The sequence below is a fragment of the Ascaphus truei genome, chromosome 12 (genome assembly GCF_040206685.1).
Source record: "Ascaphus truei isolate aAscTru1 chromosome 12, aAscTru1.hap1, whole genome shotgun sequence".
NCBI lineage: Eukaryota > Metazoa > Chordata > Amphibia > Anura > Ascaphidae > Ascaphus > Ascaphus truei.
The window spans coordinates 7,048,689-7,075,354 of record NC_134494.1 but is presented as its reverse complement, the minus strand read 5'-3'; the positions used below and the strand labels follow the sequence as shown (position 1 = coordinate 7,075,354).

General features: G+C 42.8%; 2 protein-coding genes across 3 annotated transcripts in view; one reads left to right on the top strand and one right to left on the bottom strand.

Moving 5' to 3' along the window:
* Positions 1 to 26,666, bottom strand: part of LOC142464329 (uncharacterized) — a 794,668-nt gene that overhangs the window by 463,135 nt on the left and 304,867 nt on the right. The gene's annotated exons all lie outside the window — the stretch shown is intronic.
* Positions 1,281 to 14,330, top strand: LOC142464290 (uncharacterized). Its single transcript, XM_075567759.1, is given in 8 exon segments — positions 1,281 to 3,208; positions 4,098 to 4,990; positions 4,992 to 5,067; positions 6,820 to 7,004; positions 7,507 to 8,113; positions 8,623 to 9,085; positions 12,550 to 13,498; positions 13,500 to 14,330. Coding segments are annotated over 7 exon segments (3,048 nt in total). The 5' UTR covers positions 1,281 to 3,208; positions 4,098 to 4,340; the 3' UTR covers positions 13,618 to 14,330.

Here is a 26,666-nt window from a genome sequence, read left to right as displayed (position 1 = left end):
CTTACAATGTGGATGTGGACTACAATATATAGGTTGCACTAAACGCCATCTGAAGATACGTGTGATGGAACATCTCAGAAATATTGTTAACATTCCTAAACTATTGGCCTCTGGTAAACCACTTACGCATTTGTTGTCCCATTTCAAAGATTTTCATCAATGCAGTACAATAGGGGTTAAATACATGGTTATCGAACACATAACTACCACCATTAGAGCTGGTGACAGGGACTTACATATCGCAAGGAGAGAACAATTTTGGATTTATACACTCCAAACTAAATACCCCGGGGGGTTGAATGATTACATAGAATTGACTCCCTTCTTGCGGTAATCATATAAGTGGTATTGTTTGCTTTACAGTTTTTCGCATTATTAATCATTAATTTAGATTACCTCTCATAATTGAGGTTTATTCCCCTTTTAAGTATTTTATTCAACTTTATTTCATAGGTTTTTTCCCCTTTCCCCTCTTTTTTTAATTATACATTTTCCTTTTCTTCCCTTTTTTCCCTTTTCCCCCCTTATTTCTCCTACTATACTTATTCCTTTTTAACATATTTTTAATGTTTATTATGTGTTGTATTTGTATGTGATTGCACAATGTTTTATTTGTATATTAACAAATATATTTTTTATATGTTACACTTGTTTATAAGGGGCAACCTGTATGTTTCACTTTATATATCTCTACTAGTGAGTGGCACTTTTGTTTTAATTATTTATTTTATTGCTCCAAGTGCCACCATACTAATTTATGATTAGTCCTATGTTTACCTTGTTAAACATCAAAGGGGAGGATTTGTGAATTTAACCCATCCCCTTTTCTAACCAGACCTAATTGGATGCCTGGTCATTGGTATTAACCAATGACGAATGCAGACAGATATATAAAGGACCCCAAACAGGTGCCCCTGATATTGCCTGAGGAAGTATACTTTTGTATACGAAACGCGTCGCGAAGGGTTTTGCTGGCTTGTAATCCACTCATAGCCAGTCTTCACACAAGTGTTTTTTATTGATCGCGATCAGTAAACGGAAAACGGACTGGCATCTTCGGGACTACTTTTGGGGGCTTCATTCGCCGCGCATGCGCGTCACGCGGACCAGCACGCCGACACTCGTGGAGGTCTGAACACGCAGCATAGCCAGAGACACAGTCCCAGCGCGCGGGACTAGTTTCTAAGAACTGAAATTACCCCCTGTCACCCCATTTGATGCCTGACCTTAGAAGTCACGATCGAGATCAGGATCATTAAAGTTTTTATCCATGTAAGTGTTTACTATTTTTTATCTGCTTGTATTACACTTTATATCTCAATTTTGGTGCGCTCTTGTGTTTTTCTTTCTTATTTGGTATATCCCTGTATACCTCTCCCATCTAAAAAGATGTCCAATCTTTTTTTGAACAAATCTATTGTATCTGCCATCACAGTCTCCATGGGTAATGAATTCCACATGTTAACTGCCCTTACTGTAAAGAACCCTTTCCTTTGTTACTGGTGAAATCTCCTTTCCTCCAACCTTAAGGGATGGCCTCGAGTCCTTTGTACTGCCCGTGAGATGAATAGTTCTTTTGAAAACTCCTTGTATTGTCCCCGAATATATTTGTATATAGTTATTATATCCCCTCTTAGATGCCTCTTTTCTAATGCAAATAAATCTAATTTAGCTAGCCTCTCCTCATAAGTTAGATTGTCCATACCCTTTATTAATTTGGTGTCTCTTCTCTGCACTCTCTCTAGTTCCATAATGTCTTTTCTTAGGATTGGTGCCCAAAATTGTACTCCATATTCAAGGTGTGGTCTTACTAATGCTTTTGTAAAGGGGCATAATTATGTTTACTTCCCTTCCATTCATTGCCTGTTTGATGCAAGATAAGATCTTGTTTGCCTTTGCAGCTACTGCATGACTTTGGGCACTATTGCTAAGCCTGCTGTCCAATTTTCTTTATTTTGTACATCAACCTCTTGTGTGAAACCGTATCAAAAGCCTTTGCAAAATCTAAGTAGACCACATCAACTGCATTACCCTGGTCTAAATTCCTACTTACCTCCTCAAAGAAACAAATAAGGTTAGTTTTGCAAGATCTATCCTTCATAAATCCATGCTGACTATTACTAATAATTTTGTTTTCCATTAGGTATTCCTGAATATTATCCCGTATTAAACCTTCAAGTAGTTTCCCTACTATTGAAGACAGGCTTACAGGTCTGTAATTCCCCGGTGTGATCTAGCTCCCTTTTTAAATATAGGCACCACATCTGCTTTACGCCAATCTTGTGGTATCGAGCCTGTGGAAATGGAGTCCCTGAATATTAAATATAATGGTTTGGCTATTACTGAGCTTAACTCCTTGAGAACTCTTGGATGTATGCCATCGGGGCCAGGTGCCTTATTTACTTTAATTTTTTCAAGTCGCTTATGAACTTCTTCCTCAGTTAACCAATGGTTCATTAATATGGAGGTTGTGGCTTCCTCCTGTGTCACTACTATTGAACTTGATTCTTCCCTGGTAAACACAGAGGCAAAGAATTTGTTTAATACCTCAGCTTTTTCCTTATCTCCAATAATCTGCCTACCCATCTCACACTGAAAGGGTCCTATATTTTCTTTTCTCATTTTTTTGTTATTAAGGTAGTTAAAGAACTTTTTATGGTTGACCTTACTTTCTATTGCAATCCTTTTTTCATTATCCATTTTTGCTAATTTGATTGCCCTTTTGCAATTCTTTCAAAACTAAAGCTGTCTCACATTTTAATCTGGTCTGTAACTGTTACATACGCCTATAATATATATTATCTCTAACTGCATTTTATGTCTTGTATATAATGTATACCCTGTTCACTTATGTAACTGTATTTGTAACCATGTATTATTTGTCATCTTAACTCTGTGCCCAGGACATACTTGAAAACGAGAGGTAACTCTCAATGTATTACTTCCTGGTAAAACATTTTATAAATAAATCTGGAGCCCCAGGAGTTTGCTCACGGTACAAGAGCTCACGGTACCAGAGATACCGATCCAACCCACCCTCAGATGCCCGAAGTCTCATGGCCTCTAAGCTGGGATCGGACTGCACTGCTTCTCTGAACTGGGTATCCAGCTGCGGCCACTCATCCTCAGTCACTAAGTCAGGGAATGGGGAAACAGGGACGTTGACATGGAGGTCAGGACACAGTACCGACTCAATATTTCTTACCTGGTCAGTCTCCACAAGAACCGCAGGAATCGGTGGTCCCAAATGCAGGGGGACCATGATCTCATTAGTGGGCAGGTAATTTCCATTCTGTTCTGCTCCCTCGGTCCTCCTCTTGGAGAACGGCAGGAGCAGAGCAGCAGAAGACTTACCTGCAGCCAGCGACGGAGGGTGGGATGAACCGTGAGGGAGGGTGAGGAAGACCACAGTGACATCCTGGTGGCGGTGGGAGCAGCAGATGACATCCATCAGGCGGTGGCAGCAGAGGACGTCACTCTTCAGCCGGTGAGAGCAGCTCAAGACATTCTTCACAGCCGGTGCCAGAGGAATATGTGACCAGAGCAGGAGCATTACTATAGGACGACTAGTGAAGAGTGGCACAGGAAAGTCAAAGCGCTCCTCCCTGGCTGTCCAATAGTAATGCTCATGCTCTGGTCACGTGCTAGCACCGGCTGTGAAGGATGTCTTCAGCCGCGGGAGCAGTCACGTCCTCTGCTGCCACCACCTGATGGATGTCTTCAGTTACTCCCACTGCAACCAGGATTCCGCCGCAGTCCCCACACCCTCCGGTGCTGGCTGCAGGTAAGTCGCAACTACCTTGACGGGTATTTTTTTTTTCGGTTACCCGGTAATTTTTGGGACTTGGTGCAACAGTAGAGAAAATATTTGTTTCCACTTATGAGACATAAATGTAAAATGATTCATTTGGGTGTTCCTTTGCCTTCCTCTAGGATATTGTAAATATAACTCTAATATAACATGTAACTTTAATTATATGATTCAGTATCTGGCACAAGTAGAATTTTATAAGGGTCAAATTCGGTGAATATTTGTCTCTCATCCAAATGTACTTTGTTGCATTGCAATGTTACATTAATACATTTTCTCACCACAGATTATCTTCAGCACATGACTGATCTGTGAACAAGAAGCAATATAAGAAATGTCCCAAACATCATAAATTACAGGTGTTAATGGAAATATGTTTGAAGAACTTCAACATTGCATAAGTCTGTATGAGAACTGGAAGAAGATTACAAGAAACTCGGCAGAGCATTCCTATACATCAACAGCATTTTACTAAACTTACAGACACCACAATACCAGACAAGACAGAGAGGGTTTAAAGAGCAAGGAAATGAAAACCTACAGTGGAAAATGCGGTCATGTTATACAGCAAATAATCCATACAGGGAAGAAATCCTATAACTGCTCTGAATGTGAGAAAAGCTTCAATAAGAAATCAGCTCTTGTTAGACACCAAAGAATCCACACAGGGGTGAGACCCTATAAATGCTCTGAATGTGGGAGAAGCTTCATTGATAAATCAGATCTTGTTAAACATCAAAGAATCCACACAGGGGTCAGACCCTATAACTGCTCTGAATGTGGGAAAAGCTTCAATGATAAATCAGATCTTATTAAACATCAAAGAATCCACACAGGGGTGACACCCTATAACTGCTCTGAATGTGGGAAAAGCTTCATTGATAAATCAGATCTTGTTAAACATCAAAGAATCCACACAGGGGTGACACCCTATTACTGCTCTGAATGTGAGAAAAGCTTCAGTCAGAAGTCTAGTCTTGTTAAACACCAAATAATCCACACAGGGGTGAGACCCTATAACTGCTCTGAATGTGAGAAAAGCTTCAGTCAGAAAACTAGTCTTGTTACACACCAAATAATCCACACAGGGTTGAAGCCTTATAAATGCTCTGAATGTGGGAAAAGCTTCTGGCATAAATCAAGTCTTGTTACACACCAAACAATCCACATGGGTGAGAGCCTATAACTGCTCTGAATGTGATAAAAGCTTAAATCGCAAATCTAATCTTGTTAAACATCAAATAATCCACACAGATGTGTGTGGCGATGAGAGGGTTAATCAGGCCTAGATAAAGGTATTATACCCGGCTGGTTAACCCCAACTCAATTGTATAAATCCCAAGAAAGAGCAAATTATACACACTTTCATTAATTGTAACTCTAGTTACACTGTATATCTCTTGAGATGTGGGTGTGAGAAAGGTTATGTGGGTCGCACCATACGACCCTTAAAGAACAGAATCATGGAACATGTCCGTGCAATATACAAAAAAGACCTAACACACCCAGTCTCAAGACATTTTACAAATTGTCCACAGGGTACTATTAAAAATTTCTCATTTTCTGGAATAGACCACATACAGGCCCCTATCAGGGGAGGAGACAGGTTGGGCATATTGAATAGAAAAGAAATGTTCTGGATTTACAGCTTAAACACTATGCAACCCTCAGGCATTAATATTGATTGGGAACTAAAGCATTTTTTATAACATCATATATATCTAATGGTTCTTACCTTCGTTGTGATTTATACTTATTATTGACTTACATGTATTTATTTTATGTACATGTTTTCATATATCTGCTTGATAATCTGTTTTCTAGATCTGTTTGTTTAAATATTTTATTATTATGTTTCATTGATAATTATTATATTTGTATAAACTGTTTATATAGCTGTATTATATATCCTTATCATTCACTGCTTTGAATTCATGCTTTAAAATATGTCACCATATTATGATATTAGTTCATGTGTAGCTAAATTGGCAGATTAATATCTCTACCAATATACATATCCCTATATTATAATTTATCATACATATATTATTATATACATTACCTTATCTTTTTATATACTTAATAGAATTTGTTGTTCATTTTTTTGATATGATTCTGTTATCTCATCTGGTGACTATTAGATCATACACTATGTGTTAGATCAGGGTTTTTTAATACATTTCTTTGGTTTTAGTTCACACATTTTTTATTCACACTTAAGACTATTGTCCATCTATTGAAAGTTTTCTTTTCCATTTTTATACTTAATATATACACATAAATACTCATTTCATATTATTCATCATTTTTTATTATCACATTCATTATACATACACATACATTGTTTTTTATTATTTTTTTAACACTTAACAGGTTAAACTTACACTTACATCATTCTCCTTTAATTAAGGGGCTGATGAACTATAATCATCATGTTTTATAAACATACATATTTTTTACACATTAAGATACATTATTGTTTGATCTAGTATTCTTCATTTATTTATGATTCCTTTGGACACTGTATTGTTTTTGTTTCTGTATAGACATTAGTCTTTTGCTTGTCTTTTAAATATATGTTTACATGTTTATTGTAATAGATTGGTTCACCTCACCGGATTGGTGTCATGCTCAGAGGTGAGGGCGCTCCTCCAACTTGCATGAGGGTACAGCTGATTGCATATCTTGTTAACCTTTACCTAATTGTGGGCGTATACTTACCTCTGACCATTATATAATCTGATGTGAGTAGAACAATTAGCACTCTTTGATAAAGCGCCTCCACGACGGGAAACGCGTCAGAGTTTTAAACGTTAGTGTGTCTGTCTTTTTTTTGGCTCATATGCCTAATAAATAAATAATTATTTTGCTACTGGCCCTTTTTTCATTTTTATTAGCAGTGCTCTACTTTTTTCCTCCCTGTTCCTGATTTTTCACCTTAGTATTGCAGCACGCCGGTATCTACGACACATAGCAGCTGTCTACACCAAGAGGATTTCCTCTTCTAGCTGCAGAGATCCGGGGCTTTTGCCAGTGTGCAGCCGGTCACCATTCCCCTCACCTGCTCCGGGAATCAACATCGCGGACGGACATCCGACGTAGGAGTGGAGTGTCCTGTCCGGTCTTCACTGCCAGCAGCCAGCACTAACCCCACCGACAGCCACGACCCGACAACTCGGAGAACATCGATCAGGTACCCGGGGGAGACGGCGGGAGACCCTGTACACGGATCTCCATTCCCAGCAGCCAGTCCCCATTTCACCGGGTTACCACATTCTCGGCTGAGGAGGTTACCTAACTCAATTTACAGCAACCGGTGGGGTGAGTGTTTTCCATCGGCGTGGCGAGACTTCTCCTACGGCAGCATACAGGTGAGGTGGGGGTTTCCAGGCAGGCACACACCATCGGCTCACCCACTGGACTCCATTATCCACATAATATTTATTTTGCATTATACCGTTTTATGGACATATGTTTTTCTTCTTTTATGGACTTTCTTGTTTGTTGAGAGCATCACCGGGGGGTAGCTACCCCTACTTTCTACCTATGGACTGTTCAATTGGTTGGTAGCTCACACTAACAAGACATTTATATATTATTTATATATTTTTTCTATAGGACTGGTTAGACATAGTTTTTTTGATATCTCATTTTTATATTAAGGCTGTAAATCACACACCATAACCCTTTTTTAGACCTCAATCATATACTTACACTAAGCTTTTGTTCTTGGCTATCATGGAGGATATAGAACAATCTGAAAATGAAGATACTCAAAGCAATCTTTATGTGCAGACTTGCTATGACAATACTAGGAGGATTAAGAGAGCTGAATATGTGTTTGACAATTCGATTGAATTTGTATGTGAAGAAAATTCAGACTTAACAGCACATTTCCTCAAATTAGAGAAATTATTATCAGATAACATCAGGCTATGGTGGGATATCACCACCCTAGAGAACTACACTAAAGCCAAAAGAATCCCAAGGGGACTGAGAATAAAAAAGGCACTCACTTTTGGCTTTAGCAGTAGAGAATTTGAGGAAAAATGGAAAACTACATTAAATGATTGCTCATTCAAACTCATGAGTCTAATTATCGAACACAAGATGTCTGAGAGGGTTTCATTGGGTACTGAGATAAAGTCTCTACAAAATAAGCTCAAAACATATGAAAAAATGGAACATTTTTCAAATAATGACAAAACTTTGTTGTCCAATATAGAAGCTATTGAAGATACAATCATGGAAAAAAAGCAGTCCAAATTCGACCGGGACCGCTTAGACTATGAGAGAAACCAGGTATACACCTGGGAAAGACCTGGGAACTCTAACACCAATAGAGGTAGATCTAGAACCCCTGCACACGCACAGGCACATAGAGACAAGACATCTAGTACACCAAAGAAATCAATCTTAAAATCCAAATATGCAGATACCTCCAGTTATGAGTCTGACACTTCCAAAAATGAGACAAAATATCCATCAGTATCCTTTGATATTACATCAGATACATGGAGAGGAAACAGTTCCTCGGGTCATACATCACGGGATACGCCTATGCCTGGCACATCGGGTTACTTCTCCCATCCTAACAAACCACAGGAATCAAAAAACTATCAAGGACAAGGAGGTCAAAGAGGAAGAGGGGCAACAAAGAGGAAAAAATATTCTTAACATCTGAAAATTGTAATGTCATTAACATCTCACAAAAGACATTATCTACAGGACAATTATCCCTACTTAATCGAGGGTTGAATTTTGCCCCTCAAAGTGACTTCAACCTCTTTGATACTTATATTGACCTACAGCGATTTACCCGTAAATTGACTTTAAAAAAATTCTTTGCCAACAGGTCTGGAAATATTGTACCCATATATGATGCAGCTGAGATGTCCCTAGCCAATGGGGAAGATGATTTAATAGAACCAGTCTGCTCTGATTTTTCATTTAAAGAATTGTGTGTGATCTCTGACTTAGAAGACTTGCGCTTAGAACAGGAAATGGAGGATACAGGAGAAGAGGTGTCTCTTTCTGATTTTCTTAGTTTCGAACACACTACCTTTAGGAAGAAATCCACCTTTTGTCCCTATGGCTCTAAGAGTGCATTCATTACCACATTTGAGAAATTGGTGGAAAAGGATCTGAGGATCTTGGCAGATAACTGTAAACATGACTCTTTCCGTTGCAGCAATCTCACAGCCATTGAACTGCAAGAATTACAAACTTTAAAACAAGACAAAACCATAGTGATCAAAAATGCAGACAAGGGTGGTGCGATTGTTGTACAATCTGCAGATAGTTATAGATTGGAGGCATTAAGACAATTGTCTGATCATCAAGCCTATAGAAAATTACCCTCAGACCCCACCACCAATTTCTCTCATGCGTTGGATGATTTACTGGAACTGGGTAGAGAACTTTACGTGCTTAGTAAAAAGGAATTTGCATTTTTATGCACCCCTAACCCCATAGTTCCCATCTTTCACCATCTCCCAAAGATCCATAAGTCTCTCACAAATCCTCCGGGACGTCCCATTGTGGCAAGCATTGGATCTTTGGGAGATGGGCTCTCCCGCTTTATAGATGCTTATTTGCAACCCATTGTACAGTCATTGCCATCTTTTCTAAAAGACTCTAATCAATTGATTTTTGATCTTAACAAAGTACAGTGGCGGGAGAGTTACAGATGGGTAACTATGGACGTTACCTCACTCTACAACATTATCAAACATGAACAGGGCATTTTCGCCATACAGCATTTTCTCACACTTTCCCACTTATCACCAGCACTTTGCACGTTTTTATTAGACTCTATCACGTTTTTACTCACGCACAATTATTTTTCTTTTGATTCACAATTTTATTTACAAATTCGAGGCACTGCTATGGGCACTTCTTTTGCACCCTCATATGCGAATCTTTTTATGGGGTTGTGGGAGTCTGATTTTATTCTTAGTGACAAAAATACCTTTAGACACCAAATAAAATTCTACAAACGATATATAGATGATCTTCTATTTATCTGGGATGGTGACCTCACTTCACTCCACACTTTCATACACTCACTTAACACCAATGATCAGAATTTACATTTCACTTATCAGGAAAATATTAACCACATTTATTACTTGGACCTAATGCTGTATGTCGATATGCGGGGTGACATCCAAACTGATATCTATAGGAAATCCAATGCACGAAATTCCTACCTCAGAGCGGACAGTAATCATTCTAAATCTCTCAAAAAGGGCATTCTCAAGGGGCAATTTACAAGATTAAAAAGGTTGTGTTCGACTAAAGAATCTTTTGACATACAATCAAATGATCTCATTACAAGATTTTCATCTAGAGGTTATCAGATGCATGACATCATAGAAGCCCATAATATGGTTAAAAATTTAGACAGAAAAGACCTTCTATTACTATCCAAAAAGAGATCCAAACAAGATGAGGTTACAGCTCCATTATTTATCACCCAACAGAGCAGGCAGTCAGATCGCATACGTTCCATCATTTATAAACATTGAGACACTTTAAAGTTGGATAAAGATCTGACCCCAATTCTTGAGAACAAGCCAAAATTGGTTTTCAGGAAAGCTAAATCATTGGGCACATTCCTCTCCCCTAGTCTGTTTGATTCAAAAATGAATCATAATAGCATTACAACTATACCAAAAGGTTTTTTCCCATGTGGACATTGCGGGATTTGTAAGTTTGCTAGAAAAGTAAAAAAAACTCAATTGTATAAATCCCAAGAAAGAGCAAATTATACACACTTTCATTAATTGTAACTCTAGTTACACTGTATATCTCTTGAGATGTGGGTGTGAGAAAGGTTATGTGGGTCGCACCATACGACCCTTAAAGAACAGAATCATGGAACATGTCCGTGCAATAAACAAAAAAGACCTAACACACCCAGTCTCAAGACATTTTACAAATTGTCCACAGGGTACTATTAAAAATTTCTCATTTTCTGGAATAGACCACATACATGCCCCTATCAGGGGAGGAGACAGGTTGGGCATATTGAATAGAAAAGAAATGTTCTGGATTTACAGCTTAAACACTATGCAACCCTCAGGCATTAATATTGATTGGGAACTAAAGCATTTTTTATAACATCATATATATCTAATGGTTCTTACCTTCGTTGTGATTTATACTTATTATTGACTTACATGTATTTATTTTATGTACATGTTTTCATATATCTGCTTGATAATCTGTTTTCTAGATCTGTTTGTTTAAATATTTTATTATTATGTTTCATTGATAATTATTATATTTGTATAAACTGTTTATATAGCTGTATTATAGATCCTTATCATTCACTGCTTTGAATTCATGCTTTAAAATATGTCACCATATTATGATATTAGTTCATGTGTAGCTAAATTGGCAGATTAATATCTCTACCAATATACATATCCCTATATTATAATTTATCATACATATATTATTATATACATTACCTTATCTTTTTATATACTTAATAGAATTTGTTGTTCATTTTTTTGATATGATTCTGTTATCTCATCTGGTGACTATTAGATCATACACTGTGTGTTAGATCAGGGTTTTTTAATACATTTCTTTGGTTTTAGTTCACACATTTTTTATTCACACTTAAGACTATTGTCCATCTATTGAAAGTTTTCTTTTCCATTTTTATACTTAATATATACACATAAATACTCATTTCATATTATTCATCATTTTTTATTATCACATTCATTATACATACACATACATTGTTTTTTATTATTTTTTTAACACTTAACAGGTTAAACTTACACTTACATCATTCTCCTTTAATTAAGGGGCTGATGAACTATAATCATCATGTTTTATAAACATACATATTTTTTACACATTAAGATACATTATTGTTTGATCTAGTATTCTTCATTTATTTATGATTCCTTTGGACACTGTATTGTTTTTGTTTCTGTATAGACATTAGTCTTTTGCTTGTCTTTTAAATATATGTTTACATGTTTATTGTAATAGATTGGTTCACCTCACCGGATTGGTGTCATGCTCAGAGGTGAGGGCGCTCCTCCAACTTGCATGAGGGTACAGCTGATTGCATATCTTGTTAACCTTTACCTAATTGTGGGCGTATACTTACCTCTGACCATTATATAATCTGATGTGAGTAGAACAATTAGCACTCTTTGATAAAGCGCCTCCACGGCGGGAAACGCGTCAGAGTTTTAAACGTTAGTGTGTCTGTCTTTTTTTTGGCTCATATGCCTAATAAATAAATAATTATTTTGCTACTGGCCCTTTTTTCATTTTTATTAGCAGTGCTCTACTTTTTTCCTCCCTGTTCCTAAATGTAAAATGATTCATTTGGGTGTTCCTTTGCCTTCCTCTAGGATATTGTAAATATAACTCTAATATAACATGTAACTTTAATTATATGATTCAGTATCTGGCACAAGTAGAATTTTATAAGGGTCAAATTCGGTGAATATTTGTCTCTCATCCAAATGTACTTTGTTGCATTGCAATGTTACATTAATACATTTTCTCACTACAGATTATCTTCAGCACATGACTGATCTGTGAACAAGAAGCAATATAAGAAATGTCCCAAACATCATAAATTACAGGTGTTAATGGAAATATGTTTGAAGAACTTCAACATTGCATAAGTCTGTATGAGAACTGGAAGAAGATTACAAGAAACTCGGCAGAGCATTCCTATACATCAACAGCATTTTACTAAACTTACAGACACCACAATACCAGACAAGACAGAGAGGGTTTAAAGAGCAAGGAAATGAAAACCTACAGTGGAAAATGCGGTCATGTTATACAGCAAATAATCCATACAGGGAAGAAATCCTATAACTGCTCTGAATGTGAGAAAAGCTTCAATAAGAAATCAGCTCTTGTTAGACACCAAAGAATCCACACAGGGGTGAGACCCTATAAATGCTCTGAATGTGGGAGAAGCTTCATTGATAAATCAGATCTTGTTAAACATCAAAGAATCCACACAGGGGTCAGACCCTATAACTGCTCTGAATGTGGGAAAAGCTTCAATGATAAATCAGATCTTATTAAACATCAAAGAATCCACACAGGGGTGACACCCTATAACTGCTCTGAATGTGGGAAAAGCTTCATTGATAAATCAGATCTTGTTAAACATCAAAGAATCCACACAGGGGTGACACCCTATTACTGCTCTGAATGTGAGAAAAGCTTCAGTCAGAAGTCTAGTCTTGTTAAACACCAAATAATCCACACAGGGGTGAGACCCTATAACTGCTCTGAATGTGAGAAAAGCTTCAGTCAGAAAACTAGTCTTGTTACACACCAAATAATCCACACAGGGTTGAAGCCTTATAAATGCTCTGAATGTGGGAAAAGCTTCAGGCATAAATCAAGTCTTGTTACACACCAAACAATCCACACAGGGGTGAGACCCTATAACTGCTCTGAATGCGAGAAAAGCTTCAGTGACAAATCTAATCTTGTTAAACATCAAAGAATTCACACAGGGGTGAGACCCTATAACTGCTCTGAATGTGAGAAAAGCTTCAGTCAGAAATCTAGTCTTGTTACACACCAAATAATCCACACAGGGTTGAAGCCTTATAAATGCTCTGAATGTGGGAAAAGCTTCTGGCATAAATCAAGTCTTGTTACACACCAAACAATCCACATGGGTGAGAGCCTATAACTGCTCTGAATGTGATAAAAGCTTATATCGCAAATCTAATCTTGTTAAACATCAAATAATCCACACAGATGTGTGTGGCGATGAGAGGGTTAATCAGGCCTAGATAAAGGTATTATACCCGGCTGGTTAACCCCAACTCGCATTGGGATGGAAGAAAGTATTTTCACTGCACTGCTGTATTTGCCCTGTCCCAGCCTTCTTAACCTCAGTTTGCAGGCTATACCCTGCCTGCTGTAATAGAAATACATGTAAACTATGCTATCTAATTTTCAGGCACAAGATGGCGTGGTGAGTGCCAAAGCCAGCACCGAGTATGGGAGGTCTGCTGTATAGTATGGGTATACATTTCAAGCTCTCGACTCCGTAACCGCAAGTCAATTGAATAAGTTGCTTGCGGTTAGACTTGAAGTGCTTTACCGATACAATGTATCTGTACCTTGTTAGCTCGCAGAACTTGAAAGGCAGAAAGTCAATGGCCGTGAGAAAGTAGGTCAATTGCTTTGGGAACTAGGTGAAATTGAGTTCCCACAAGAAAGCTTTTCAATGAAGCGGGCTAACTCCCGAATGGAGGCAGCCAGCACCCTGATTTTTGGTGTGCAAGTGTAAATAAATAAAATACTCACATATATATTTACATAGTAATGAAAAGTTCAGTCCGCGCTCTGGCTCTTTAAACCTGGAATGTTGATCCCTCTCTGTTCTTTTGCTGCTCTCGTGTTTTGAGGTGTCTCCCCCACCTCCAAATGTGGTTTCCACCGGAAGACTCCGACGGCGATACCAATGTCAGTAAAAGAGAAAAAACACAAGGCGCACCAAGATGAGAGATGTAAATTGTATTACCAAAAAATAAAATAGTAAAAACTTACATATAAAATTTCTTTAATGATCCCCGATTCTGACGTTTTTTTATCACAGGAGCAGGGCATCGTCAGAATCGGGGATCATTAAAGAAATTTTATATGTACGTTTTTACTATTTTATTTTTTGGTAATACAATTTACATCTCTCATCTTGGTGCGCCTTGTGTTTTTTCTCTTTTACTGACATAGTTACATAGTAGATGAGGTTGAAAAAAGACGTAGGTCCATCAAGTTCAACCTATGCTAAATTTAGACAACAGATACTTTATCCTATATCTATACTTACTTATTGATCCAGAGGAAGGCAAACAACAAACCCCACTTAAGGGGAAAAATTAATTTCTTCCTGACTCCAAGAATTGGCAATCGGATTAATCCCTGGATCAACATCCTTCCAATGTATACTTATTTGATATATCCCTGTATACCTTTCCCATCTAAAAAGATGTCCAACCTTTTTTTGAGCAAATCTATTGTATCTGCCATCACAGTCTCCATGGGTAATGAATTCCACATTTTAACTGCCCTTACTGTAAAGAACCCTTTCCTTTGTTGCTGGTGAAATCTCCTTTCCTCCAACCTTAAGGGATGGCCCGAGTCCTTTGTACTGTCCGTGGGATGAATTGTTCTTTTGAAAGCTCCTTGTATTGTCCCTGAATATATTTGTGTAACGGGTATTCCCTATGAATACAACCGCTACTACCTGCTGTGCAACCTGTGTGGCTCTCAGGAGCCTAAGCCTCCGCTTGGGGAACCTGGGGTACATGCATGTTATACATCTCTGGGTGCAACGCCTCCACCTGGGAGGGATCCCAACGGAGTGGGAGGAGGCCCTCACAGGAAACAACCACACAAAGCGAGCAAATATAAAACAGGACTGGCTTTACTGCATAGCAAAACATAATAACACACACATTACATAACCATGACTCCTCTCTAGAGGAGCCACATGTGGCGTCACACAGGACGCTAACCACTATGCGCCACGGCGGACGCTAACCACTCTGCGCCACGGCGGACGCTACAACCTCTAGGCGTCACGGCGGACGCTACCACCTCTTGGCGTCACGGCGGACGCTAACCTCCCACAGAGTGACCCCACCCTGTGTCCAGTAACCCCCACCCAAATGTCTCGCACTCCCAAATGTCAAACACCAATGCCTGTATATATGTGTGACTGCGCAGCCACTATGTCTGGTGATTAGGCCTTGTTGGTGCACGTGAATGGTAGGTTACCTGCCCGGGGCTCCAGCCACGGGTACCGCGATATCACTGGAGATCCGCCCGATCCGACGTTGTCCTCCACACTGCGTTGGGTGAATTCCAGCGCGGATAATATCACCTTAGTCCCAGGGTCGGCGGTGGTGTTCTGAGCCCAGAACCCACCTCGCAGGGCCGCACGGATTCAGCGCTGTGTCCCTGACTAAGCTACCAATTAATGGGGCAGTGTCCCTATCTAGGGCCTGTCCCTAAGCTCCACAAGCTACGAGGTGACTCAGGACCTAACTGGGACCTTGGGGGCTGCTGGCCTAATGCAGAGGGTCACTGACCCCTGCATCCACCTCTTACCCCTAGCTGGTCCGGATCCTGACTGCCTGCGTGGCTGCAAAACCCCGCGAAATGTATCCATCTGTTCCCAGGCAAATCCCTCAGCCCTATTGGCTCCCTGGCGTCAGGTGTCTCTGCCCCTATGCACCCTGGGGGCTGGCAGACTCATCTCGCGCATGCGCGAGCTATCTGGGGCCTCCCGCGCTGTGTCTGCCACTGCGCATGTGCAACAGCCCTAACATGGCGGCGCCCTGCTTCCCGGGCCGGTGGCAACGCGATCGCGGCCTTAGCGACGGCAACCGGCCCGCTCGCGTTCCTAGCTACCAGGGATTCCTCTGCTCGCGCTCCGGCCCCCCCTCACTCCCTCGCACACAGCGTTTGGCCAAAAGGGAGGAGGGGGTAAGCCACACTAAAGGGGAACCTGGCTACATCCTCCCCCTGGTGAAAATCAGGGGAGGGTCCCATAGACTAAGCGGTTGACTCAGCACAGGGGCCGAGTGAGTCACTGTCCATGAAGGCGCAGCCATAGCTTTCGCGCCATACCCCCCATCAGGGCGGGGCTCTGCTGTTCGCGCCATTCCCGGCCAGCTTTTTGCAAGTTCTGAATCAGCCATTTTCTCTGCGACTGGCCCACGCGGTCTCCCTAGCAAGCGGGAACCGCCATTTTGGGTGGCTTTTAAGCCCGAAATGTCAGTTTGTTTGCTCTCCTCGCTGGGTTCCCCCCCAGTTATCACAATGTCCTCACACTCTTCAAGGGTGGCACCTTGGTGTCCCAGACAGGACAAAAACGGGGCAGCCACAGCCTTCGCTCCACTCCAGAGCAGATTAGTTAAAGACAGCTCAGCGACAGTTTGCTCTTCAGTGGGGCGCACGCCACGGGTGCCTTCCCCATCAGCCTCTGGTCGCCATTTTGGTCTCTCCGCACCACGCGGATCCTCCATTCCTTGGGTTGTCACACTCTCGTACCAATTATCGTACATGGGGCTCCGCTCTGCGGGGCAGCCACCACACCAGTACAATAAAGATTGCTCAGATGCACCACCACATGTGTACCTGATCTAGGCTGGACTCATGTTGCACTACCTCAGGCTAGGCTCACTCTCTCAGTGTCTGCTGTAACTCCTTCCTCCCAGTCTGTGCTCCCTATGGTAAGTGTCTGGAATGGGCTAGAGTACTCTGGCTCTGCCATGCAGTACTTGGGGCGTCTACCTCTCTTGGTCAGCCTAGCGCAGACCCTCTCCAGGATTCCTGACCACTTTAACAGGCTATCCCTTCTGGCGTCCTACCAACTAGCACTACCTCAAAGTGACTCGGTCAGCTATAGCCCGGCTCCAAACCCCTCACTCCTTTCAGGCCCCTAGGTCGTCCCTGCGAACTGGCAATAACCTGTCAGCACCTGACCATCCCTAGGTCCGTCCCTACGCAGCACAGAGTGGCAGCAGACGCTCTCCCTGTTTCCCAGTGTGCCTAGCTAGAGCCTGTACTGTTGACAGATCTGGTCTCAGCTCGTACTATATCCGTATTTGTCCCCAGGATGACCGGGTACTGACACTGTCCTTGAGGCTTTGGGCACACCATTGCCTCCACATTCATGGGATGTTTCTTGCCGGTATTCAATTGAAGTATCTCCAGTTGAACGCTCACAATCCCATCGATAGGGTAATCCTCGTTGCTCAACCCCCTCACCTTCATATGTTCCGCCGACCGCAGGGGACAATGCTTCAGGTGCTGGTCATAGAAGTGCCGGTATATTATGGTCACTTGAGACCCGGTGTCCAATAGAGCAGCAGCATAGACTCCCTCTACTACCACACGTACGATGGCCGAAGGGCCCACCTGACAGTAACCATCTCCCCCTGGAGTTCCTTCGCCTGGGCTCAGCTCAGGAGGGGCTTCGGAAGGCGTGGGGGTGGCCTCGGTGGTTTTGGCTTCTGAGGTCTGCCTCTGACAGATCATAGCCCTGGCCGAGCTTCCTTTACGGGGCGTTTCCTTTTCTTGGGTGACTCCATTAGGGCACTCTAGAGAAATGGCCTTTCTGTCCACAGGTATAGCAGACGACGTCTTTGAGGTCCAGTCGTCTTGGGTAAGTGGGGGAGGATCTCCCCGAAGCCCGCCCTTTCATTGAGGGCGACTTGGGTGGCGCATCTTCCTCTTTGACAGGTGTCTTGGTCCGGCGAGCGGAGGCTCCCGGGGTGTCACTGGCCGGAGGATCTCTGACCTTGGTGCCTGCATGCAGCTTGGTATAGGCCTCATGCCCTTTTACGATCCCCAGAATGTCCATGAAGGTAGGGGGAGGTCCCTCCTTTAGTGAGCACCTGATCATGATCACGATGTGATGAGTGGGGATGGCCCCTCGGAGGAACTGCTTGCGCCGATATTCGTCCATTTCTGAAGATAGGATGAGGCCGCAAGTTCGCAATTTCCACAGGACCAGCTGGATGCGTTGCAGGAAGTCGGACAGGTCTTCCTTCTCCTTCTGTCGGAGAGCGTAATATTTGAACCACAGCTCGCTCTCCTCTTCCTCTTTGCCATAGATCTGGACTAACAAGTCTACCATCTGGTGAGCAGAGAGATCAGGGTCTTGGTCACGCTGTGCACTGACCATGGTGGCCGCTGGGGGTCGTAGGCTTTCCAGGATTCTCTGCCGTCTGACCGTTTCAGAGCAGGGCCATTCGTCGATCACCTTGAGGGTGTGCTCCTTCCAAGAATCGATACTTTCTTCGCCTGTGGGGACAGGAACCGTTCCTGAGAACGCCTTCAATTTCCTATAATTTTGGGCTTGGGCGGACGTAGTTATCGCTTCCACAAGCTGCGGGAATGTCACTCCTAGCAGAGAGCCATCATTGTCGGAGCCACTGGCTATCGCTGCACGCTGCCTGTTATGGGTTGGGGTAGAACTGTTCACGGACCGGTTAGTAACCGGTGATGTGGGCGGACTACCGGCCCAGCTGGTGGCCCCTTGCCTAGCATCAGAAGAGAAGGTCACTCTGGGTACGGATATATCTGATCAGATGGGTGTACTGGCGGCCATATCTCTGTCGTCCCAACCCTCATGTCTGGGGAGGGAAGTGACGTGACTGGAAACGGTTCCGGGGTAAATTAGAGGGCACCCTTGCGGTAAAGTCTCTGGTAGATACACTACTCGTGGGCCTCTATCAGGAAGTATAGCTTGTTCAGTGGCTAGCAATAGGGTATTCTCTTGCCGGTCAATGTTATAGTGCTTGCTGATGAGGCGGGCGCCCGCCAGACCAGGTAATGTCCTTACTGCGCTGCAGACAGTAAACATGGAGACATCAGCAGGCACCTCGTCTACGGCGACCACGTGTCGCAGAAGCTCTCCTAGCTTTTCGGCCCAGTCGGCCACTTGTTTGGGCGTGAGCCCAGACATGCTGACTGACAGGGTAACGGTAACTACAAAGTGGGGCACCCCGGGACTCTCTCAGCAGCGCCTCCAAATGTAACGGGTTTTGTGCACCGGCCTGACCCCCCAATCTCATATTGGCCCCTGTGGTCTAACCAGTCCCCATTACAGTGTGATTGTGTCTGGTGGTGCACCTGTTGGCAACAGGACTCCTGAGTCTCCCGCATGATGGTGTATGGGGAGGACCCGTCCAGACAGGCAGCTGAGGTAGTGTGCGGAGTCCTACCTAGTTCCAGTGCAGCGCCTCCACATCATCAGGGTCCCTTCGGTCACTTGGGGATGGTCCTGGCGAGGAACTCCTCTGTGGTGCTCTTCTCTGTACATTCACTCCACACATGTACACGAGAGGGTTTGTGATTAAGAGCATCTTTATTGGTTGAGGTGGGCTAACTGCCCCTCGCAGTAGTTTCTCTAGCCACTCATTGTCCCTCCGTGCTTCCTTTTGAAAGGTGTAATTCTCCTTTAATAGGGATTCCCTATCCCAGCCGGGATGTCTTTACCCTGTGCCAGGTCCCTGGACACAGTCTTCCTGTTCAGCTACTATAACATAACTCTTCTAGACTATTCAGAACTCAGAACTTTTCCCATAGAACTTTCGCGACCGTGATAGCCTTCTAGTCTTTTGTGGGGAAGGCCTGTGCATAGCGGGTGTAATGGTCCGTGATGATCAGCACATTACCGATTCCTCGACTATCAGGTTCGATACACAGGAAGTCCATACACACCAGGTCCATTGGACCAGAACTCTTCAGATGGGCCACGGGAGCTGCTCGGGTAGGCAACGTCTTGCGTTGAACGCACCGGGAACAACGGCGGCAGTGTTGTTCCACCGCTTCCCGCATCTTGGGCCAGAAAAACCGGTCTCGGACTAGCCCAAAAGTCTTCTCTACACCGAGATGCCCGTGTTCATCGTGTAGAGACTTCAACACCATATATCTCAAGTTTTGGGGTAGAACTAGTTGTCGCCTATCAGGGTGGTTATGATATTGGACTACCCTATAGAGCAAACAATTATCTATCTCGAACTTGTCCACCTCACGCATGAGTAACGCGACCAGATCTCGGGGAGCACTCTTCAATAGAGCGGGGTTCTTTCGCTGAACGGCTAGTCGGATTATACTGATCACGGGATCTCTTAATTGATAGTCCACTAAGTCTTTCCATCTTATGACTTTGTCCTGGGTTATGTTCATCCCTGCGGGGTCGCAGTAGGCAGCAGGGATCGCCTGCGACTGGCACCCTAACGAATCGGCAACTCTTAGTTCAGAGAATGCGACCTGATCATTGATGACGGCCGCTATACTACACATTGCTCGCATCCCAGGTCCAGGGATCTCTTCCCATTCATCATCGTCAGGGGTAGCACTCAATCCTGGTCGTCGTGATAGAGCATCGGCCACAAGTTAGAGTTCCTGGCTCTCAAATGGGCGATCACGGAGAAACTTCATGATTACCTCTATGGTGTTACGTTTGAGGTAAGGACCGATAACAATCCCCTCACGTACATCAATACTTCCGCCAAATTGGATGCAGCCGGACACCGATGGCTGGCGACACTATGTAACTACCGATTCTCCCTGAAGTACAAGCCAGGGCCTCTGAACATTGGGGCCGATGCTCTATCACGACGACCAGGATTGAGTGCTACCCCTGACGATGATGAATGGGAAGAGATCCCTGGACCTGGGATGCGAGCAATGTGTAGTATAGCGGCCGTCATCAATGATCAGGTCGCATTCTCTGAACTAAGAGTTGCCGATTCGTTAGGGTGCCAGTCGCAGGCGATCCCTGCTGCCTACTGCGACCCCGCAGGGATGAACATAACCCAGGACAAAGTCATAAGATGGAAAGACTTAGTGGGCTATCAATTAAGAGATCCCGTGATCAGTATAATCCGACAAGCCGTTCAGCGAAAGAACCCCGCTCTATTGAAGAGTGCTCCCCGAGATCTGGTCGCGTTACTCATGCATGAGGTGGACAAGTTCGAGATAGATAATTGTTTGCTCTATAGGGTAGTCCAATATCATAACCACCCTGATAGGCGACAACTAGTTCTACCCCAAAACTTGAGATATATAGTGTTGAAGTCTCTACACGATGAACACGGGCATCTCGGTGTAGAGAAGACTTTTGGGCTAGTCCGAGACCGGTTTTTCTGGCCCAAGATGCGGGAAGCGGTGGAACAACACTGCCGCCGTTGTTCCCGGTGCGTTCAACGCAAGACGTTGCCTACCCGAGCAGCTCCGCTCCCGTGGCCCATCTGAAGAGTTCTGGTCCAATGGACCTGGTGTGTATGGACTTCCTGTGTATCGAACCTGATAGTCGAGGAATCGGTAATGTGCTGATCATCACGGACCATTACACCCGCTATGCACAGGCCTTCCCCACAAAAGACCCGAAGGCTATCACGGTCGCGAAAGTTCTATGGGAAAAGTTCTGAGTTCTGAATAGTCTAGAAGAGTTATGTTATAGTAGCTGAACAGGAAGACTGTGTCCAGGGACCTGGCACAGGGTAAAGACATCCCGGCTGGGATAGGGAATCCCTATTAAAGGAGAATTACACCTTTCAAAAGGAAGCACTGAGGGACAATGAGTGGCTAGAGAAACTACTGCGAGGGGCAGTTAGCCCACCTCAACCAATAAAGATGCTCTTAATCACAAACCCTCTCGTGTACATGTGTGGAGTGAATGTACAGAGAGGAGCACCACAGAGGAGTTCCTCGCCAGGACCATCCCCAAGTGACCGAAGGGACCCTGATGAGGTGGAGGCGATGCACTGGAACTAGGTAGGACTCCGCACACTACCTCAGCTGCCTGTCTGGACGGGTCCTCCCCATACACCATCATGCGGGAGACTCAGGAGTCCTGTTGCCAACAGGTGCACCATCAGACACTATCACACTGTAATGGGGACTGGTTAGACCACAGGGGCCAATATGAGATTGGGGGGGTCAGGCCGGTGCACAAAACCCGTTACATTTGTATATACAGTAGTTATCATATCCCCTCTTAGACGCCTCCTTTCTAATGTAAATAGATCTAATTTAGCTAGCCTCTCATAAGTTAATGTCCATCCCCTTTATTAATTTGGTGGCTCTTCTCTGCACTCTCTCTAGTTCCATAATGTCTTTTCTTAGGATTGGTGCCCAAAATTGTACTCCATATTCAAGGTGTGGTCTTACTAATGCTTTGTAAAGGGGCATAATTATGTTTACTTCCCTTCCATCCATTGCCCGTTTGATGCAAGATAAGATCTTGTTTGCCTTTGCAGCTACTGTATGACATTGGGCACTATTGCTAAGCCTGCTGTCTACAAGCACTCCTAAATCCTTCTCCATCAAGGATTCCCCCAATATATCTCCATTTAATTTGTAAGTCGCCTTTTTATTCTTGCATCCCAAATGCATAACCTTACATTTATCTGTATTAAACCTAATTTGCCATTTACCTGCCCACGTTTCCAGTCTCTCCAAGTCCTTCTGAAGAGAAATTACAACCTGCTCTGATTCTATTACCTTACACAATTTAGTATCATCTGCAAAGATGGAGACTTTGCTCTCGATCCCAACCTCAAGGTCATTAATAAATAAGTTAAAAAGCAGGGGTCCCAGTACCGATCCCTGAGGTACTCCACTCACGACTTTAGCCCAACCTGAAAAAGTTCCATTTATGACAACCCTCTGTTGTCTGTCCTTTAACCAGTTTTCAATCCAGGTGCATATATTATTACTGAGTCCGATTTTCTTTATTTTGTACACCAACCTCATGTGTGAAACCGTATCAAAAGCCTTTGCAAAATGTAAGTAGACCACATCAACTGCATTACCCTGGTCTAAATTCCTACTTACCTCCTCAAAGAAACAAATAAGGTTAGTTTGGCAAGATCTATCCTTCATAAATCCATGCTGACTATTACTAATAATTTTGTTTTCCATTAGGTATTCCTGAATATTATCCCGTATTAAACCTTCAAGTAGTTTCCCTACTATTGAAGTCAGGCTTACAGGTCTGTAATTTCCCGGTTGTGATCTAGCTCCCTTTTTAAGTATAGGCACCACATCTGCTTTACGCCAATCTTGTGGTACTGAGCCTGTGGAAATGGAGTCCTTGAATATTAAATATAATGGTTTTGCTATTACTGAGCTTAACTCCTTGAGAACTCTTGGATGTATGCCATCGGGGCCAGGTGCCTTATTTACTTTAATTTTTTCAAGTCGCTTATGAACTTCTTCGTCAGTTAACCAATTGTTCATTAATATGGAGGTTGTGGCTTCCTCCTGCAGCACTACTATTTAACTTGATTCTTCCCTTGTAAACACAGAGGCAAAGAATTTGTTTAATACCTCAGCTTTTTCCTTATCTCCAATAACCTGCCTACCCATCTCACACTAAAAGGGTCCTATATTTTCTTTTCTCATTTTTTTATTATTAAGGTACTTAAAGAACTTTTTTGGGTTGACCTTACTTTCTATTGCAATCCTTTTTTCATTATCCATTTTTGCTAATTTGATTGCCCTTTTGCAGTTTTTGTTGCATTCCTTATAATTCTGATACAATGTCTCTGTCCCTTCTGACTTAAAGAATCTAAACGCCTTCCTCTTCTTGTCCATTTCCTCCTTTACCTGTTTATTTAGCCACATTGGTTTTGACTTATTTCTTTTATACTTATTACCCAAGGGTATACACTGATAAGTGTGCTTTTCTAACAATGTTTTAAAGACCGCCCATTTATCTTCTACATTTTTCCCTGCAAAAACATTATCCCATTGTATTACTACTAGATTAGACCTCAGTTTATTAAAATCTGCCTTTCTAAAGTTTAAAGTCTTAGTTGAACCCAAGTAATCTGTTTTGTGATCATTTATTTAAAATGAGACCATGTTATGATCACTGTTACCCAAATGTTCCAGGACTTGAATATTTGGTATTACTTCTACATTGTTTGATATGACCAAATCCAGAACTGCCCCTCTCCTGGTTGGTTCCTCAATAATTTGGGTCATATAATTATCTTTAAGCACCCCCAAAAACCTGTTTCCTTTTGTTGTAACGCTAATCTCATTGCCCCAGTCTGTCTGGATAATTAAAATCCCCCATTATGCAAACATGACCCAGTTTTGATGCCTTCTCCAATCTTCCTCAATCTCACAGATATTTGGTGCTTTATAGCATATTCCCACAAACATTTTCTTTATACTTTTACCTATAAAAATTACAGTTGTGGTACACCCAGAACATACAGTACCGACAATGTTTATTGAAGCAAAAGCCGCCGGTTGACCAGGACTTACTCCGGCTGGTGCTGAGAATAGTCAGTGCGCCAGCCGCATCCAGCCGCGTCCCCTCCGTTTCCCCCCCCTCCAATCGGCGCGCAATTTAAATACCTTCCCGACCCCCTAGCGGCTCCTGCTTTGCCCCTCTGCATCCCCGCTCCCCCGCTTACCTCATTTCAAACCTTCAGGGGAGTCGGGGAAGCCGGGGAAGCCGGGGAAGCCGGGGAAGCCGGGCGCGCACGTCACTGTGACGTCACCGACGTCACGCGAACGAGCCGCTTCCCAACGCTTCTCCACGCTGCCGCCACGCATCCAGCCGTGCGGTTTTTAGTCGAATAAACATTGTCGGTGCTGTAATGTTTTAATAAAGTGTGTAGTACTGTGAATTTAAAATGTACAGGCAGGAATTGTTTTCTGTAAGCCCGGGAAGAAATCCTTTGGCATGTAAATATGCTACGGTGCATGAGCTGAGGGTATTTTCCTTCCGGCATTTCAAAGAGGTCCCGCTAAGTGGGAGCCTCTAAGTCTAGGGAAAATGGAGGGATGAAAAGCCTCAGAGATCCAAGGTGTGAAAATGGCTGGGATGTTGCGGAGTGCTAGATCCCGGCACCCAGCATGAGCCATTCGCACCTTGGAGCCAAACCCCAGACCCAGGGTCGCCAGGAAAGGGGTGTATTCCAGGTATGCTAAACCGCATGGGTGTCAAGTGAGCACATGCGCTTTGCAGACCGGAAAGCCTTTTTTGCCAGTTTTGCAAACTACGGGCAAATCAGGGATTGGTGGGTTAAATGTTCCCATGAAGGGGATTGGGCATACATGTTAAAGATAGGCTTGTGAACCCTATGAGCCCACCGGACTATCCCCAGTGTGATTCATGATGTGACTACGCTCTACACAGGATTTCGTTCAAGTATAGCGGTAGCGGTTCCAGGACGCAAGGAGTTAATAACATCGCAACCAAGGATTTACCCTAAAGTCCGGAATTCGTTGGCCCTGGTGACTCCCGAACGAATTCCTACGAACTTCTACGAAATTCCTTTATTTGGCGGAGTTATTAGATCGGCAACTTGCGATCTAGCCAACTGGACTTTAAACAGAGGCTGCATTTCTTGCGCTTTCTTGCAAAGGACATTTTATTTTGTTTCCCCATCCCAGTAAGTGTTTTATTAAGTGCATTCTGAAGCTGTCGTGTGTTTGTCTAGCAAGGAAATAAATGACAATTTATTTTGCCTTCTTGTCGTGTTCAATCGAGAATCCCAAAAATATAAAAAGTGTTGATAAGTTCTGGTCCACCGTGACAGGGTGAGACCCTATAACTGCTCTGAATGTGGGAAAAGCTTCTGGCATAAATCAAGTCATATTACACACCAAACAATCCACACAGGGGTGAGACCCTATACCTGCTCTGAATGTGCTAAAAGCTTCAATCACACATCTAATCTTGTTAAACATCAAAGAATCCACAGAGGGGTGAGACCCTATTAACTGCTCTGAATGTGAGAAAAGCTTAATTCAGAAATCAGATCTTGTTACACACCAAAAAATCCACACAGGGTTGAAGCCTTATAAATGCTCTGATTGTGGAAATAGCTTCTGGCATAAATCACAAATGTGAGAAAAGCTTTATTTGCAAATCACATCTTGTTATACACCAAAGAATCCACATAGGGGTGAACCCTATAACTGCTCTAATATGAGAAAAGCTTTAGTCAAAAACAAATTTTTTCAAACACAAGAGAAATCACATAGTGAAGTCTCCCTCTAACTATTAATGTGAAAATATACAAATTACAAAAAAAAAACCCACAAAACAAATATTTTAGGGAAATGGCAATTGCCAAAAGCTTGCCCTGACATGCAGTTTATTTGCAGCAACACTGTGACTGCATAGATTTCAAACTGGTATATGGAGGCATGCGTTGCACTTTAATGGGGTTATTTACTGTGATAGTGCCAATCAAGAGACCATGGATATATACATATATATATATATATATATATTATCCCCTGACGAAGTCTTTTCACTAAGACGAAACACGTAGGGTGGAGG